General features: G+C 61.6%; 2 protein-coding genes across 2 annotated transcripts; both read left to right on the top strand.

The window, feature by feature from the left end:
- Positions 1–2180: 2180 nt before the first annotated feature.
- CRYBB3 (crystallin beta B3) lies at positions 2181–5494 on the top strand (the record flags this gene model as incomplete). The annotated part of the gene is made up of 6 exons (XM_084217439.1): positions 2181–2307; positions 2975–3054; positions 4258–4376; positions 4455–4587; positions 4665–4807; positions 5329–5494. The coding sequence occupies 6 exons, from the start codon at positions 2181–2183 to the stop codon at positions 5492–5494; spliced, it is 768 nt and encodes a 255-aa protein (XP_084073565.1).
- Positions 5495–8622: 3128 nt separating this feature from the next.
- Positions 8623–11169, top strand: CRYBB2 (crystallin beta B2; the record flags this gene model as incomplete). Its single annotated transcript, XM_084217334.1, has 5 exons — positions 8623–8679; positions 9327–9445; positions 10164–10296; positions 10728–10870; positions 11001–11169. 5 exons carry the CDS (start codon positions 8623–8625, stop codon positions 11167–11169), a joined length of 621 nt encoding a protein of 206 aa, XP_084073460.1.
- Positions 11170–14950: the final 3781 nt, after the last annotated feature.

The raw sequence follows: 14950 nt of genomic DNA, 5'->3' as shown, positions 1-14950 counted from the left end.
TGAGGTCCCTTCCAAGCCAAATAACCCTGTGATTCTATGAAACCACTTCCATGGAGATGTAAAGGGATTTGGGATGTTCTGGTAGGGGCTGCAGAGTCCAGGCCTAGTTCTGCTCACCCTGAGGGTGGAAATCCTTCCCCAGCTGGTGGTGAGCTGTTCCATGGCTGTCCTGTTCACTCAAGTATAAATGTATTACAAAAATATAATCTGAAATAACTTCTGGTGGGATTGGCAGAGGAGGAGAGGGGGAGCCAAGGTCTGGTGGTTTATGGGTTTTTCTCCTTCCATATTAAACAAAATGGTACCAAGTCTGGTTTTGAAGGAGCTCTTGTGGAGATTAAGCTGTTGTGTTGCTCCACATAGAGTCTGTCAGTCTGGGTCACAATAAATACATAGATAGAAATCACATAGATAGTGTGATAGAAATCCTGTATTTTGTGGAACACAGTTTCCTAGGGAATAAAGATATCCTGGCTGCTGTATTTTGCTCTGTACCATTACAGTTCCAGTTTAGCTTTGCCAGTTATTAACAACAACAACAAAAAAAATCTATTTTCCAGCAGTCATTTTTCAAAGGGATTTAAGAGGCTGACAGTGAGAGGAAATTGAGGTCTGTTTGGGAGAGGCATCAAGGAGATGCAGTGCCCCTTCTGTCATGTTTTTGGAATTGCCTTGTCAGTGTGGAGAGCTGGGAGAGGCAGATCCAGGGCCCTGAGGCTGTGGCAGAGCTCAGTGAATGAGGCTGCTGGGAAGGAAGGGACTGGCACAGGAAATTCTGTGTTTCTGATTTGTTGGGGACAGCTGATGTTGTGTTTGGTGAGACAGAAATGAATCCATTCCTCCTCAGTCTGTTGGAGCTGTGGGACAGCTCTGATGGGGACAACAAATCTTCATCAGGAACCACAGAGAGGCAGAGTGAGGAAGAGTCAGTTGGAGACACCAGGCCTGGAGCATCCCCCAGGGAGGCAGGGATGGGTTGGGGCTGAGGAGCCTCATTCTAACACCTACAACAGGAGAGGTTTCCATCCCTTTCCCATTCAGTTTGTCCAGCCTGGCCCAGGGAATTCACTCTTCTGGCTTTTACAGTAAAAGTTTTGTGGGTAGTTCTTGGTTTCAAGATGAGCCACACTCAGAGCAGGTAGAAGCACCTGCAAGGGCTGTGGTAAATTTGGATCTGTGCAGCTGAATAAAATATTCCCTGAGGAACATGGTTTGGGTCTGAAGGGACTCTCAGGGGTGAAGAGGGAGTCAGGCCTGCTACCAGCAGAGTGAAATGCTCCCAGTTTGGTGCCTGGTGTGAAATATTCCCAGTTTGGTGCCTTACATCACCCTGTGCCTGTGAAGATGGACAGACCCTTGTGCCAGGCTCCAGAAATGCCTCATCACACACCCCAGGATTGTTCCCAGCCTGTTCCTGGGAAATGCCAGGCAGGGAGCCAGACTGGGGGCAGACAAGCAAAAGGAACTCGATGGAGAGAACCTGCTTAGGGCCAAAGTTACAGCAAGAACACCACTCTGGAAGTGCTGATCTGATCTGCTCCAGCTTCCCACCAAGATCCTGGAGCCGACCCCGGCCCTGCATCTCACCTTGTGTGGAGCCCTCACAAATGGGGACATTTTGCCTGGTTTTTGCTTCTGGCTGCTCTTGGTTTCCAGGCTGAACCCTCCCCAGGTGTGTTTGTAGGTTGGGATTCAGCTCAGCCCTCCCAGGTGTGTTTGTAGGTAGGGATTCAGCTCGTAGGTTGGTTGAGGGTAAATCAGCTGGAGAGGATGCAGTGGGTGCAGAGCTTCCCACAAAGCTGCTCCTGGGCAGGGAAGGCTGGAGGTGGGAGCAGATCCTGCCAGTGGGAGAGGGGTGCCAGGAGCTGGGGCTGTTTATTGCTTTGAGGCTCCTGAGGAACCTGGCTATCACACCTTGCCTGGAGCCCTCACCAACGGGGCCATTCTGCGCAGTTTTTGCTTCGCGCTGCGCTCGGTTTCCAGGCTTAAACCCTCCCTGGCGAACTGCTGATGGCAGAGTTTTCCAGAGAACCTGGCAAGAAGCAGCGTGAACGTGCTGATGTGAATTTGGCCGTTAATCTTCTGTAAACCGAGCGGCCCGTGTGCGGGGGACAGCCGGGAGAAATCGGCGTGACGTTTGCACGGCCCGCTGCGCGCCCGCGCTATTGAGCTGGGATCTCATGGCTGGAATTCCGTGGACGCAGCTGCTGCATCAGCGCCCCGGGAATTCTGCTGCTCTGTTCAGAAGCAACCCCATAAATAGCGGGGCCGCCCGCGCCGCCCGGCACAGCGGAACCGCACGGAGAGGTAGCACTGCTGGGACTGCAAGGGGCTTTCACAAAGAGTCGGTGTGGCTGAGCCTGAGTCAGACACGCAGGGTTTGGCGAGAAGCGAAGCTGCAGGGTGTGATTCAGGACGTTATCAAACTCCTTTGTTCGTCTCTTAAGCCCCTTGTCCGCGTGGCGTGGCCGGGGAAGGCGTGTTCCAATGTTGGAGCAGAGTTTTGTGGATGTTCCTGCAGAGTGAAGAGGGGGCTCTCACCGCCGTGCCCCCCGGCCAAGGCGGCACAGCGGCTTCAGCTGCTGGGTTTGGTGTCCCCCGGGATGCTGGAGCAAGGGAGAGGTGTCAGGTTTATGTTGTGGGGAAAAGATGTCAGCAGCTGGAAGCTGAGAAGTTCCGGCTGGGAACAAAGGCGGGGCTGTGAGATGGGAGTTCAGTGGCAGCTGGGCGAGCTGCCCTGGGCAGAGGGCTCCGTGTCACCTGGGACGTGGCTCGGTTCCATCCTGTGGGTGCCTGGGTGCAGGAGGGAGAGGAGGAGGATGGATAACAGAGCTTGGACTTCCCTGGGGATTTATGCACTGGGGTCTGTGCTCACCCCTGCTGCCTGTCGCGTGCCAGCTTCGTCCTCTGTTTCATCATCAGCTGTAAATCCAGGTGCCTCCCACCTTAACCTCCTGCAATTTGGGTTTTCCAGGCACCATGACCGAGCAGCAAAGTCCCCCCGAGCAGATGGCGACTGGGGAGGGTGCTGGCGAGCGAGGTGGCACCTACAAGGTATCCTGGGCTGTACTGGGCTGTACTGGGCTGTACTGGGGACGACTGGAGGCTGGGTGGAGCCGTGGGATGCCAGGCTGGAACCAGTGCCAGCACTGCAGGAGCTGCTGGGGACAGGAGTGGCCTCCAGCTCTCCCACAGCAGCAGTGGGGGTGGCTCTGGTGTTGAGCCCAGGGTGGGCTGCAGGCTGGGAAGCAGCTGGGGCTGGGGAGCTGCTGCTGGTGCCTGCAGGGGGGACACTGCTGCCAAGGCTGGTGTGCAGCTGCCCAGGGATTTAATCCAGGAGATGAAGCATCCCAGCACAGCAGGATCAGCTGTGGGCCCAGGCACTGAAACTCCCCAGGTGTGTTTGTAGGTTGGGATTCAGCTGGTAGGTTGGTTGAAGGTAAAGCAGCTGGAGCAGATGCAGTGGGTGCAGAGCTTCCCACAAAGCTGCTCCTGGACAGGGAAGGCTGGAGCAGATCCTGCCAGTGGGAGAGGGGTGCCAGGAGCTGGAGGTGTTTATTGCTTCGGGGTACACAGAGGCTCCTGAGGAACCTGGCTGTCACCTCTGTCCCTTGAGCCCCCCATTATGTGGTTGAGCAGGAGGCTCTGCCCTTGTCCCAGCCTCAGGTGTTGCAGCTGGGACCCCTTTGGGACAGTGACAGGGGGTGTCTGGTCACTGACCCTCCTGGTCCCTGAATGGTGCTGGGACTGGCTCCAGCCCATCCTGCAGCTCAGCCTCGAGGCTGCTGAGAGCAGGGCAGCCTGGGGAGGCACTGGGGTCTCTGTACCTGGCAGGGCTTAGGAGGAAACACTGAATAAAGAGCTCCTGCCAGGCCAGGTCAAGGGAATGGTTGGATTTGGATGGAGCAGTGATAAGGAAATGATAATGGACAATGACCAGGCTGGGGGTAGGAGGGGCAGCCATAGCTCAGGAATTCTCTTAGCCCAAACCTTTCATGTTTCCAGTACTGAGTTTGATCTGGTTTTCAGCCTGTCATGGACAAAAATCCAGCTTGTGCTTTACCAAACAAACAGCCTTGGCCAGAGCTCTGTCGGGGCAGAGGCACTGGCAGGACCCAGCTCTGCCAGGCAAGGAGTGACATTGGCACAGGATGGCTGGGATGGAGGGACACTGCCAGAGCCCTCTGATCGCTGCTGCCCCCCTTTGCTGGGGTGTTCCCCCGCTGTGGTGGCTGACAGGGTCTCTCCCCACCTTAGATCACAATCTACGAGCTGGAGAATTTCCAGGGGAAAAGGTGTGAGCTGACAGAGGAGCTGCCCAACATCACCGAGAAGGAGATGGAGAAGGTGGGCTCCATCCAGGTGGAGTCTGGCCCGTAAGTCTGGAGTGGGGAAGGTGGAGCAGCCCCAGGGGGTGGCAGGGAGAGCATCCCCCTGACCCTGGGCTCCTGCAGGTGGCTGGGCTTCGAGCGCCAGGCCTACGCCGGGGAGCAGTTCGTGCTGGAGAAGGGCGATTACCCCCGCTGGGACTCGTGGTCCAACAGCCACAGCAGCGACAGCCTGATGTCCCTCCGGCCCCTCCAGATTGTGAGTAGGGCTGTGCAGGGGTGGCCACGGCCCTGGGGACCGTCAGGGGACAGCCCCTGAGCCGCCCTTTCCCCCAGGACAGCGCTGACCACAAGATCCACCTGTTTGAGAACGCGGGCTACACCGGGCGCAAGATGGAGATCGTGGATGACGATGTGCCCAGCCTCTGGGCCCACGGCTTCCAGGACCGTGTGGCCAGTGTCAAAGCCCTGAATGGAACGTAAGGATGGGGACACGGGGGACACCCCAACAGCTTCCTGCCCGTGGCACTGTGGTTGGTCCCCCCAGGGGGGTGGCAGGGGCCATGGTACTGCTCATGCCCATCGTGTCCCTTGTCCCCTCCCTGCTGCCACCTTTTCCTGGCTCACGAGGAGTAATAGGGACCGTGGCAGTGTCCCTGGGGCTGGATGATGGCTCCTTGCCCTAACCCACCACCAGAGCTGTGATCCCTTCTCCATGAACTCTCCATCCCCTCCTGGCATGTGTCATTTCCCACCTGGACACTGCAGCCTGTGCTGTGGCACTTGGTGACACAGGAGTGGCCTTGGGCAGCATCGCCTGGCTGTGGCAGGCAGTAGATGGGGGCACTGGGATGGGGGTGGGGGCACTGGGATGGGAATGGGGGCACTGGGATGGGAATGGGGATGGGGGCACTGGGATGGGGATGGGGGCACTGCCCCTGCTCCAGGGGCTGTGGGGGTGTGGGGTGGGCACTGCTGAGCACTGCCTCGGTCCCCGCAGGTGGGTGGGCTACGAGTACCCCGGGTACCGGGGCCGCCAGCACGTCTTTGAGAAGGGCGAGTACCGGCACTGGAACGAGTGGGACGCCAACCAGCCGCTGATCCAGTCCGTGCGCCGCGTGCGGGACCAGCAGTGGCACCAGCGGGGCTGCTTCGAGAACAGCTGAGGGACCCCCGCCCCCGCCGGGGCCGCTCCAGGGCTCCCCCCGCTGCTGCCGTGACCGTGGTGTTCTTTGTGCAAAAACCTCAATAAAGCTCTGAGCTGGAGGCTGCCGGGGCCCGCCTGGTCCTGGGGCTGGGGGAGGTCCGGGAGGGGGGCAGGGGACGGGGATGGGGACGGGGCCGTGCCCAGCAACCTCGCACAGGGCAGAGGGGGAAGTGCCAGTGTTTGCAGTGTTACATAAAGGCTGCAGCTTTCCAAAGATAACCCCCGGTGCTGCCGTGTCAGGGTTTTTCCAGTGCCTCTGTCCCTTTTCACAGCATCTCCTGCCCGCTCCCAGGGCTGCTGGCCAGTCCCAGGGCGGGGAGGGGGCCGGGGGGGATGTGGAGCAGCCATCCCTGGGTGGTGCCAGGCCCTGTGCTCATCCCGTGGCGGGATGGCTGTGCCCAACCTCAGCGTCCTGCAGGCTCCAGCCTGTCCCCAAGGAAGTTTCCCACAGTCCTGGGGGGGTTTCTCCCACGGGAATGAGCTCTGACATGGTGGGGGGGGGATGTCCTGGGGGCAGAGGGGGGGGTTCAGGGGTGCCACAGGGTGCTGGTGGGACACTGAGCTGCCCTGGCACTGCCCTTGCTCAGGGCACTGTGGCCACACTTGGGGGGACCCACTGAGCTGGGCCAGAGATGGGAGATGGGCTTGAGTCCACCTGAGGGCTTTGTGCAGGTCCCTGAGCAACCCCCCAGAGCTTTTCCCTTTGGGGAGGGTTGGTGGCGGTGGAAGGTGAGTGTCTGGCCCTGAGTGGCAAAAGCTGCTTCCAGAACAGTCCCTGGGGCTGCCATGGCCGGGGCTGGGATGAGCTAAAGCAGCCCAGCCAAGGGAGGGGATCACTGGGGCTGTGCTGAGCGCTGTGACAGTGCCTTGTTGGGGTGCTGAGGGGATGGGATGTGGCTGCAGGGCTGCACTGGGACCTGGGACAGGTCCTTGAGGGTCCAGGGCTCGGGATTAACTGAATGGATTAACCCAGGAGATGGAGAGGGCAATGCTGGGTCCATCTGTGGGGCTGCAGTAGGAGACACAGGCAAGAAAGGCGGACTCCAGGGCTGGGAATGCTGGAAATCTGGATCACATCCTGGCCTGGCCACGGCCTGATGGTTCCTTGCAGAGCTGCAAGGTCACCTTGGCCCCTCTGGCCCTGGATAACCATCCATGATACCATCACCTGGCACTGGGGCAGCTGCAGACCCCGGGGACTGACCCCACACACATCACTACCAGGGTAGGCTGTGGTGACAAAACCCCGTGGGTGACCCTGTGTGCAGCCATCCATGGGGCAGGGGTGACCCTGGGGGGCTGCAGCCCATCTCCTGCTGTGGGACCCTTGGGAGGTGCTGTAAGGGGGAAGGGGCAGGTGTGGGGTCTCTTCGTGCTGGGTGACACTTGCTGGGGTGTGACACAGCTCCTCTGTGGGGTGAATGGGTCTGTGGGTGCTGCACAGTGTCCCCCCTCTGTGAAACCTCCTTTGCTGCAGCCCCCAGCCCCGTGCAGCCTCCTGGGACAATGCCAGCAAAGGGACCCTGCTGCTGCCCTCGCCCCCCAGCCCAGCCCTGGCTGTGCTGCCCACCCAGCCACATCCCACGGGCACCTGTGACCCCCTCATGACCTCAGCTTTGTCCTGGTGTCACCGAGGGACCCCTGGGGTGCTTCTCAGGGACCCCAAAGGAGCCCAACACTGAGTGCACCCCAGCCCCAGGCTGCAGCCCCAGCTCCAGGTGATGGGTTTCCAGCACCAGAGGGGCCAAGGTGACCTTGCAGCTCGGAAGGAAGAGCGGCCCCAGCCCCTGCGCACCCCCGAGGCCCCGGGTCGGTGTCGGGGAGGCTCCCGCGGTGCCCCCGGTGCTGGCGCGGCCGCGGGCGCTCCCTGCCCGGGCTGCAGACGGGCAAAGCCAGACGCTCCCCAGCGCTTTGAGGCGTTTTATCGCGCATGGAAAGAGCCGAGCTCAGCAGCTCCGGCGGCGGCTGCCGGGCTGTCGGGGGATCAAGTCTCTGGCCCCGAAACGCCTGAAGCGGGGCTGGCGGGGCTTTGTTGGCCGCGCCCGCCCCGGCTCTTGGCACGCGTTCGGCTGATGCTTGCAAAGTCCAAATCTCCTCGCCACCAAGCCGACAAAGCGGGTGACTCGAATGTGACAGGTAATGAAATAACTCGGGCTTGGTGCTCGGGCAGACAAAGGCTGCGGCGGATCAGCTGACCCTGGTTTTCATTGGGGTTTAATCCAGCATTCTCGCTTTGAATCGGGCTTTAACTATTTTGTAAATAGTTTTGGCACCTCTCTGCTGCAGCTCGGTATAAATTCCACCTCCCGGCCCCAGCCCGTCACTGGCTCAAGCGGGTACTGGTATAACTGGTAAGACTTTGCTATTTATTGTCCTCTCTTTTGCCGCAGCCTCCTCCCGACCCCCGGGGCCGGGGTCTCTTCCCGGTGCCCGCGGGGTGTGGGCACGGAGCCGGGGACAGTCCCGTCCCCGCAGCCCAAAGCAGGATATCCCACCCGGCCACGGCTCCGTTTCTTTTTGTCAGGAATGAGTTTTCATCCAGTTTGGAGCTGCTCAGATACTGAGGGTCCCTCTGGGCTTGAGGATGGGGCTCCTTCCCAGGAGTGGCAGTGCCAGGCTGGGGCGGGAGGGCTCGGCACAGGCTCCCGGGGCTGGGGCTGGCGGGGGGAGCCCCAGCGCTTCTCTCCATCACCCCTTCCAGCACCCACGTGGCACCGGGACGCTCAGCTGGACAGGGACAGCAGGAAATGCTCGACCACAGGGCCTGGGCTCCACTGGGAATGATTTAGGAATTTCCTGAGCTCACAGTTCCCTGTGCTGGAGACCCCAGGCGGGTCCCAAGGACCATTGCCTGTGCTCTGAGCCTGGGGAGGTTTGGGTTGCTGAGCAGCACTCAGCAGAGTTTGTCCCTGGCACCCCCAGGCTGAGCACATCCTGCTGCAAGCCCTGGTCCCACCACCCTCTTCCCTGGGCAAACTGCAGGGTACAGATGGGGGCAGAGGGCTCTGAGCGAGGTCCCCAGCGTGTCCTCAGGGACAGATTTTAACCTGCTGAGTTTCCCTCCCAAGGCAGCAGACAACCCAGCTGATGATGGCTTCCGAGCACCAAATGCCAGCCTCCAAGCAGCAGCAAGCCAGCTCCAAGGTCAGTGGGACACTGCCCGGCCCTGCAGGGGGACCAGGACACCCTCAGCCTCTCTGGGTGCCCAAATCATACCCGGAGGCACTGCTGGTGCCAAGCACGGCCGGCAGCGCTGCTGAGCCTTTGCAGCAGGACCAGGGATGGGGAATGGGAATTTTTTGGCATCCCTCAGCCTCGGGGCAGGTGGAGGGGCTGGGAACAGATCAAGTGCTGATCTCCCACCACCGCTGCAGAAACAACAGATCTGTCCCCAGCGCCGCTGACCCCTGAGATCTGTGCTGGGCTGGTGGCCCCAGGGCTGTCCCCGGGCTGTCCCCAAGTGTCTGGGTCGCCGCGTCCCTCTGGTGGCTGCGGTGCTCCAGCCACAACCCAAGTCCCTCAGCTGTTTGATGCCCGCTGTGAGCGTGGGCATCCCTCTGCCAGGAGCGCCGGGGCTCTGGGACAGGGCTGGCAGGGCTCGTGGGTACCCGTGAGTGAGACCTGCATCCTCAGGGCGATGGCAGCGGTGGCTTGCATTTGCAGGCTCTTTAAAAGCCTCTGGAGTGCAGTTTTGGGAGAGGTCTGGACGGCTGCAGATGTGCTGCCCGGTGGGACAGCGTGTGCCCCCCGTAGTGGCTGGCAGGGGCGGGTGACATCCTGCTCTCTTGCAGATTGCCATCTTCGAGCAGGAGAACTTCCAGGGCCGCTGCCATGAGCTCAGCGGGGCCTGCCCCAACCTGAAGGAAGCCGGCGTGGACAAAGTGGGCTCCATCCTGGTGCACTCCGGACCGTACGTGAGGGACCTGCGGGGGTGGAGGGAGGGGCTGGGGAGGAGGGGTCTCCCCGCTGCCACACCCGCATCGCACCGCGGATTTCCCGCGGCCGAGGCCGCCGAGCTGCTCGCCCAGCTCACCCCAGCGAGTGCCCGGTGCCAGCAGGTGAGCAGGGGGACACAGTGGGTGACCAGGGGGTGACACTGTCACCTGGACAGGCTGATAGCCGCGCTCAGCGGCAGGAGAGTGGAGGGGTGTGAGTGTGGGCAGAGATCACAGCGTTACCCCCAGTTTGGTTTTCCCCCCTTTGGGTGCAGGGACAGGTGAGACTGGGACCCGCTTGTGCCCTGTCCCCACCTGCTGGCCCTGTGTGTGCTCTCCAAGCCACGGGCTCCGGGCAAGGGAGAGCCCCCGAAAAGCCCCTGGAGAGTTCCCAGTGCTGCTCCCAGAACCACGGGGCAGCTGGTAGGAGCACAACCCCAGCTGGGACATTTGGGTGATCCCGCGAGTCCCCAGCGCCCAAGGATGGGTGGCTACCACAGCGGGAAGCCCTGGGGTGCCACTGCTGGCCGGAGGCACCGCAGCCCCGCCCGGCACCTCCCTGGCACCCCTCCCGTCCCGGCAGGGAGCAGGGGGCACGGCTGGGGCTCAGCCCGGGCGCTCGCCGGGGGCGGTGCCGGGGGCCGATCCCCGCTCCGCCGCCCCCTCTAAAGCGCGCCCCCTGCTCTCTTCCAGCTGGGTGGGCTACGAGCAGGCAAGCTGCAAAGGGGAGCAGTTTGTGTTTGAGAAGGGGGAGTACCCCCGCTGGGACTCCTGGACCAACAGCCGGAGAAGCGACAGCATCACTTCCCTGAGACCCATCAAAGTGGTGAGAGCACCCAGACAGCCACTACCCACCCGCCAGACCAAGGTCTGCAGCCAGAAGTCTTCCCCAGCCTTCCCCCGCCCTCCCCAGCCCCGCGGGCGGAGGGGCAGCCCCTCCTGCGCACCCTCGCCCCAGCCCTCGGGGCCCGGGGAGCCGTGGGGGGGTCGGAGGGGGCGCGGGGACGGGGGCGGTGGCAGGTGACCCCAGAGCGGAGGACGTCTGCTGGTAAGTCTGGCAGTGCCCGCGCAGGCAGCGGCTCTGTGAGCCGGATGGATGGAGGGATGCGGAGCACCCCCGGCACCGGTGGGAGCGGCGGCGCTCGGTGCCCGCCCTGGCCTCGGGTTCCCCACAGCCCTGGGCTCTGCCCCCCCTGCCCAGCCCAGCCCCGCGGGGCCGGCGGCCGCTGAGCCCCGTCTCTGCTCTCCCGGCTGCAGGACAGCCAGGAGCACAAGATCGTGCTGTACGAAAACCCCAGCTTCACCGGCAAGAAGATCGAAATCATAGACGACGATGTGCCCAGCTTCCACGCACACGGCTACCAGGAGAAGGTCTCATCCGTGCGGGTGCAGAGCGGCACGTGAGTACCGGGGCCGGCGGGGGTGGGTCCCGGGCGGTGCCCGAGCATCCCCGCGGGGCTGGGCTCCGCCGGGCGATGTTGGGGTGCGTGCGTTGTATGACCTCCCCCCTCCCTCCGCTTGCCTTGCCAGGTGGGTGGGATACCAGTACCCTGGCTACCGGGGCTACCAGTACCTGTTTGAAAAGGGGGACTACAAGGACAGCTCAGACTTCGGCGCTCAGCACCCCCAGATCCAGTCGGTCAGGCGCATCCGGGACATGCAGTGGCACCAGCGCGGTGCCTACCACCCCACCAACTAAAGCCCCCGGCCCGTGCCGGGGCGCGGGGAGCGGAGCAAGCGTTCCCCCGGCCGCCGCTGTGCCCCCGCGGCCTCGCCTCCCGCCTCCCCCCGTGTGATGCCCGCGCTGCCGAAGCAACTCAATAAAGCTTGGAGTTTCAAAGTCCCAGCTCTGCCCTTTCATGCGCGGCGTGCGGAGGGACCCCGCTGGCGGGATGGGATGCCCGCGCTGCTCTCCCGTGCTCCTGGCTGGGGAGGGGGCTCATCGCCGCGCCGCCGATGCTCTCAGTGCCAGCCTGCGCCGGTGCCATCGGTGCTGGCGGGTCGCCCAAGTGTCCGGGTGAGGGAGGTGACCTGGGGGCTCTGGGGCTCAGCCCTGTCCTGGGTACACGGCCAAGGCCGTGGGTGACATCCTGCTGCGGGGACAAAGGTGTCCCCGAGCACCGGGGCAGATGGACACAGATCCTGGGGGGGGACTAGGGGAAAAATTGCCCTCTCCGTCGGGGCACCTCCAAGGCGAATAATGGCATTCGTTATTAGGCTCTGAAAGCTTTAATTAGTAAGAACGCTTTAATTTAGCAGTCACGGTGCTCGAGGATGCCTTTGTGATCATGTCATAAATCGGGCAAAGGAAGAGGAGGAGCGCAGCCGCACCTGCTTGGCCGGGGGCTCCGTGTGGTGGCAGAGGCGGTGGCGGTGACAGACGCGGTGGCGGGGGCGGCTCGGCTCGGTCCCCTCCGGCAGCAGGACGTGGCCGTGGCAGCCGCCCAGTGTCACTGCGGCAGTGTGGGCACAGGTGACGGGCACCTGACGGGGCTCCTGCCGCTCTCCTGGCCCTGCAGGGACCCGCCTGGCTGCGGGGTTTGGCTGCGAATCCCCGCGAACCCGGGAATCTCAGGGAGTCAGGGATGCACAGCATCCTCCTCGGCAGCTCCCGCGCCCAGCCGCGCGGCGGGCTGGGTTCGCCCCCGAATCCTCCGTGTGCCAGAGGCTTTCCCTGCGCTCCGGCGGAGCCCTCCGGCCGGCACAGCCCAGCCCAGCCCAGCCCAGCCCACGGGCTGTGACCAGCCCGATTCGTCGCTCTCCACACGCGGCTGCGAGATGCCAGCTCCTCGGGGAGGCTTTGCGCAAAGCTTCGCCGTTCCTTCCCCAGGGAGGATTCGGGATCATCCCAGACCCGACCGTGTTTGTGAAAAAAGGGATTTTAGCGGTAGCAGCGGCAGCGCTCTGGGCGTGCCGGGAGAGCCGGTGGGAAACGGGGAGCAAAGCGCTGAAAGCGGCAGCGGGGTGGGGAGCAGAGACCCCAAATCACGGAGCCCGAGATTCCAGCCGTGGAACGGTTTGGGTTGGAAGGGACTTTAGAGCCATGGGCAGGGCCACCTTCCACTAGCCCAGGCTGCCCCAAGCCCCGTCCAACCTGACAGTCGGGGACCAGGGCAGCTCCCGCGGGGACACCGGAGCCGGCTCTGGGTGGGCTGGGAGGGCTCTGGGGTACAAAGCACCGAAAGCAGAAGTGGAAAATGTGAACGAGCCCAGAGCAGCTCCGGTGGGACCCGCCGGGGGAAATTCCTCCTCTGGTGGCTGGGTGCACCCAGGTGGGCGCCCTCGGGTCACCTGGAAGCAGCTTCAGCTCTGCCGAGGAGGGTTTTTCCCCTCGCTGGCTCTGGGGAAATGTGCTGAGAGAATAATTTGTTTTTTTTTTTTTTAATTTTATTCAAAAGCAGAAGATCGCCTCCGTCCCACGCCCGTTCCGTGCTGCCATCTGGCTCTCTGCTGCCGCGCTCGTCGCCTCAGCAGCTCGGAGCCCCCGGCCACCCCAGCCGTGTCCCTGTCCCTGTCCCCTCCCTCCCGCTGGCCGTCGTGTCGCGCTGCCGCCGGGGCTGCGGGGCTGCCGAGGTGTCAGCGGTGCCCCGGCGCTGCTGTGCTGGCTGGCTGGGTGGGTGGTTTTGCCGTGGTGCCAACAGCCGGCAGAGCTAAAGCTGTTCTCCAGGCTGGGGAAGGGATTTTTTAATTTTTTTTTTTTTTCACCCAGCAAAAAGAACAGGGGGGATCAGACCCCACCGCTGCCGGCCGTGCTGGTTCCACCCCCGGTCCCTGCGGTGCTGGGGGATCCCCGCGACCCCCGGCAGGTGAGCCGCACAGGGGAGGGGCTGCCTGCAGGGGAGCAGCAGCAATTTGCCGTGGGGTAATTAATGAAAGAGTAAGGATGATGCAAACCCTGGCTAAATCCGACACTGAGGTGTCTTTTCCTTCCTGTTTTCCAACTGGAGCAGCAGCCGCTGGCTGTCCTTGGGAAGTGCCTCCGTGAGGACCGTGGGTGATGCGGGATGGGTTGGTGAGGAGGAGGAGGCAAAAGCGGAGAAGAGATGAAGATGTGCCCGTCGGCTCCCACTGGCTTTGCTTTGCTTTGCCAACATCAGCCGGGTGAATCTCCCTCGGGACACCCCAGGTTGGAGAATCACGGGCTAAAAAACAACAATCTTAAAAAATATGAATTGTTTTTTACTTGAATACAGCGGGCTGAGCTCAATCACACCTGCAGCCTGGGTGCTTTGGGTACCTAATGTGCCACGCCAGCTGTGAGTGCTTTACTGAGAGTTTCACGGATTTTTATCCTCTGAAATTTATTGTTATGTTTAATTCTCCATCTTCAGGAGCCACGTGATTACATGAGATTCCTAGCTTCAATTTTTTTTCTCTTCTTCTTTGCATTAAATGGAGCCTCCAGCCTCATGTTTGTGCCTCCACGCACAGACCCAGCCACAAACACGGGAGGTTTTAGGAAGGAAGGAAAACCAAGCAGGAACCCAGCATGTATTATTAAAGCCTTGTGGTTTTCAGGGCAGATTTGTGATTTATCAATGTTCAGCTTTGGCATGTGGAAAAGTAATCTCTGCTCTGATTAATGCGAGGGCTGAGGCAGGAATGAAATATCCCGGAGAGAGAGAGAGAGAGGAGCTTTAGCTCTGGCTGTCCCCAGAATGGGCATTCTTGTCCTCAGCGCCAGGCTCCCATTTGCTTTCTGCTCCTTGTTTTCGTTCCTGACATCAGTGTGATGAGGCAGAGAAAGGAAGCAATGAAACCTCCACAGCTCCTTACAGCCAGTAAAATCCCTGTCCGGTTGAAAAGCTAATTAAGAAACATCATTTCTTCAGCGGCCAGAATTGGAAGCAGCCTCGTGGAGTCGTAATGGGATTACCGGGTATCAGGGGATTGCAGCCGGCCAGGACAGCGATGCTGAAACGCTCAGGACCGACCCAAAACTCTTCACTAACACAAGGGGATGTGCTGGGGAGCACATCCTCCAGCGAGGAGCTGGGCTGCACAGGGGATGCGCTGGGAAGGGGTTCCGTGGGCTGCCGCGGCACGGGGCTCCCTCCGCATCCCACACCTTTCCCCAAACAAATGGAAAAAAGCAAATGTTACATTTCCCTCCGGGCTAGCGGCCAGGACGGCCCCGATCGCTCCGCGTTCTCCCTCGGGGACGGCCAGCAGTGACACTGTGACCCCTCCACGGGGACACCACGGCCGGAGAGCAGCGGCTCCAGGTGCGGCATTGGCACGGGAGCCGCCAGCCTTGTCACATCCTGCAAATCCGGCGGCAGGGATCCCGTCAGTGCCAGCAGAGGCAGGGGAACGCTGTCCGAGCTGGAAACCCCTGGGCAGCACAAGTGGCAATTAGGAAACATCTGTTCCTCCCAGCGCATGGCAACGTAATGGGATTAAAACGTATCACCGGATTAGGGCAGTGCTGCACGGATCAGCTGCCGGGGATGTTCTTGGGGGGAAAGAGGGAAAAGCAA

This window comes from Fringilla coelebs (assembly GCF_963513975.1).
Source record: "Fringilla coelebs genome assembly, chromosome: 17".
NCBI classification, from domain to species: domain Eukaryota; kingdom Metazoa; phylum Chordata; class Aves; order Passeriformes; family Fringillidae; genus Fringilla; species Fringilla coelebs.
This window is presented reverse-complemented; position numbering and strand designations above follow the sequence as displayed.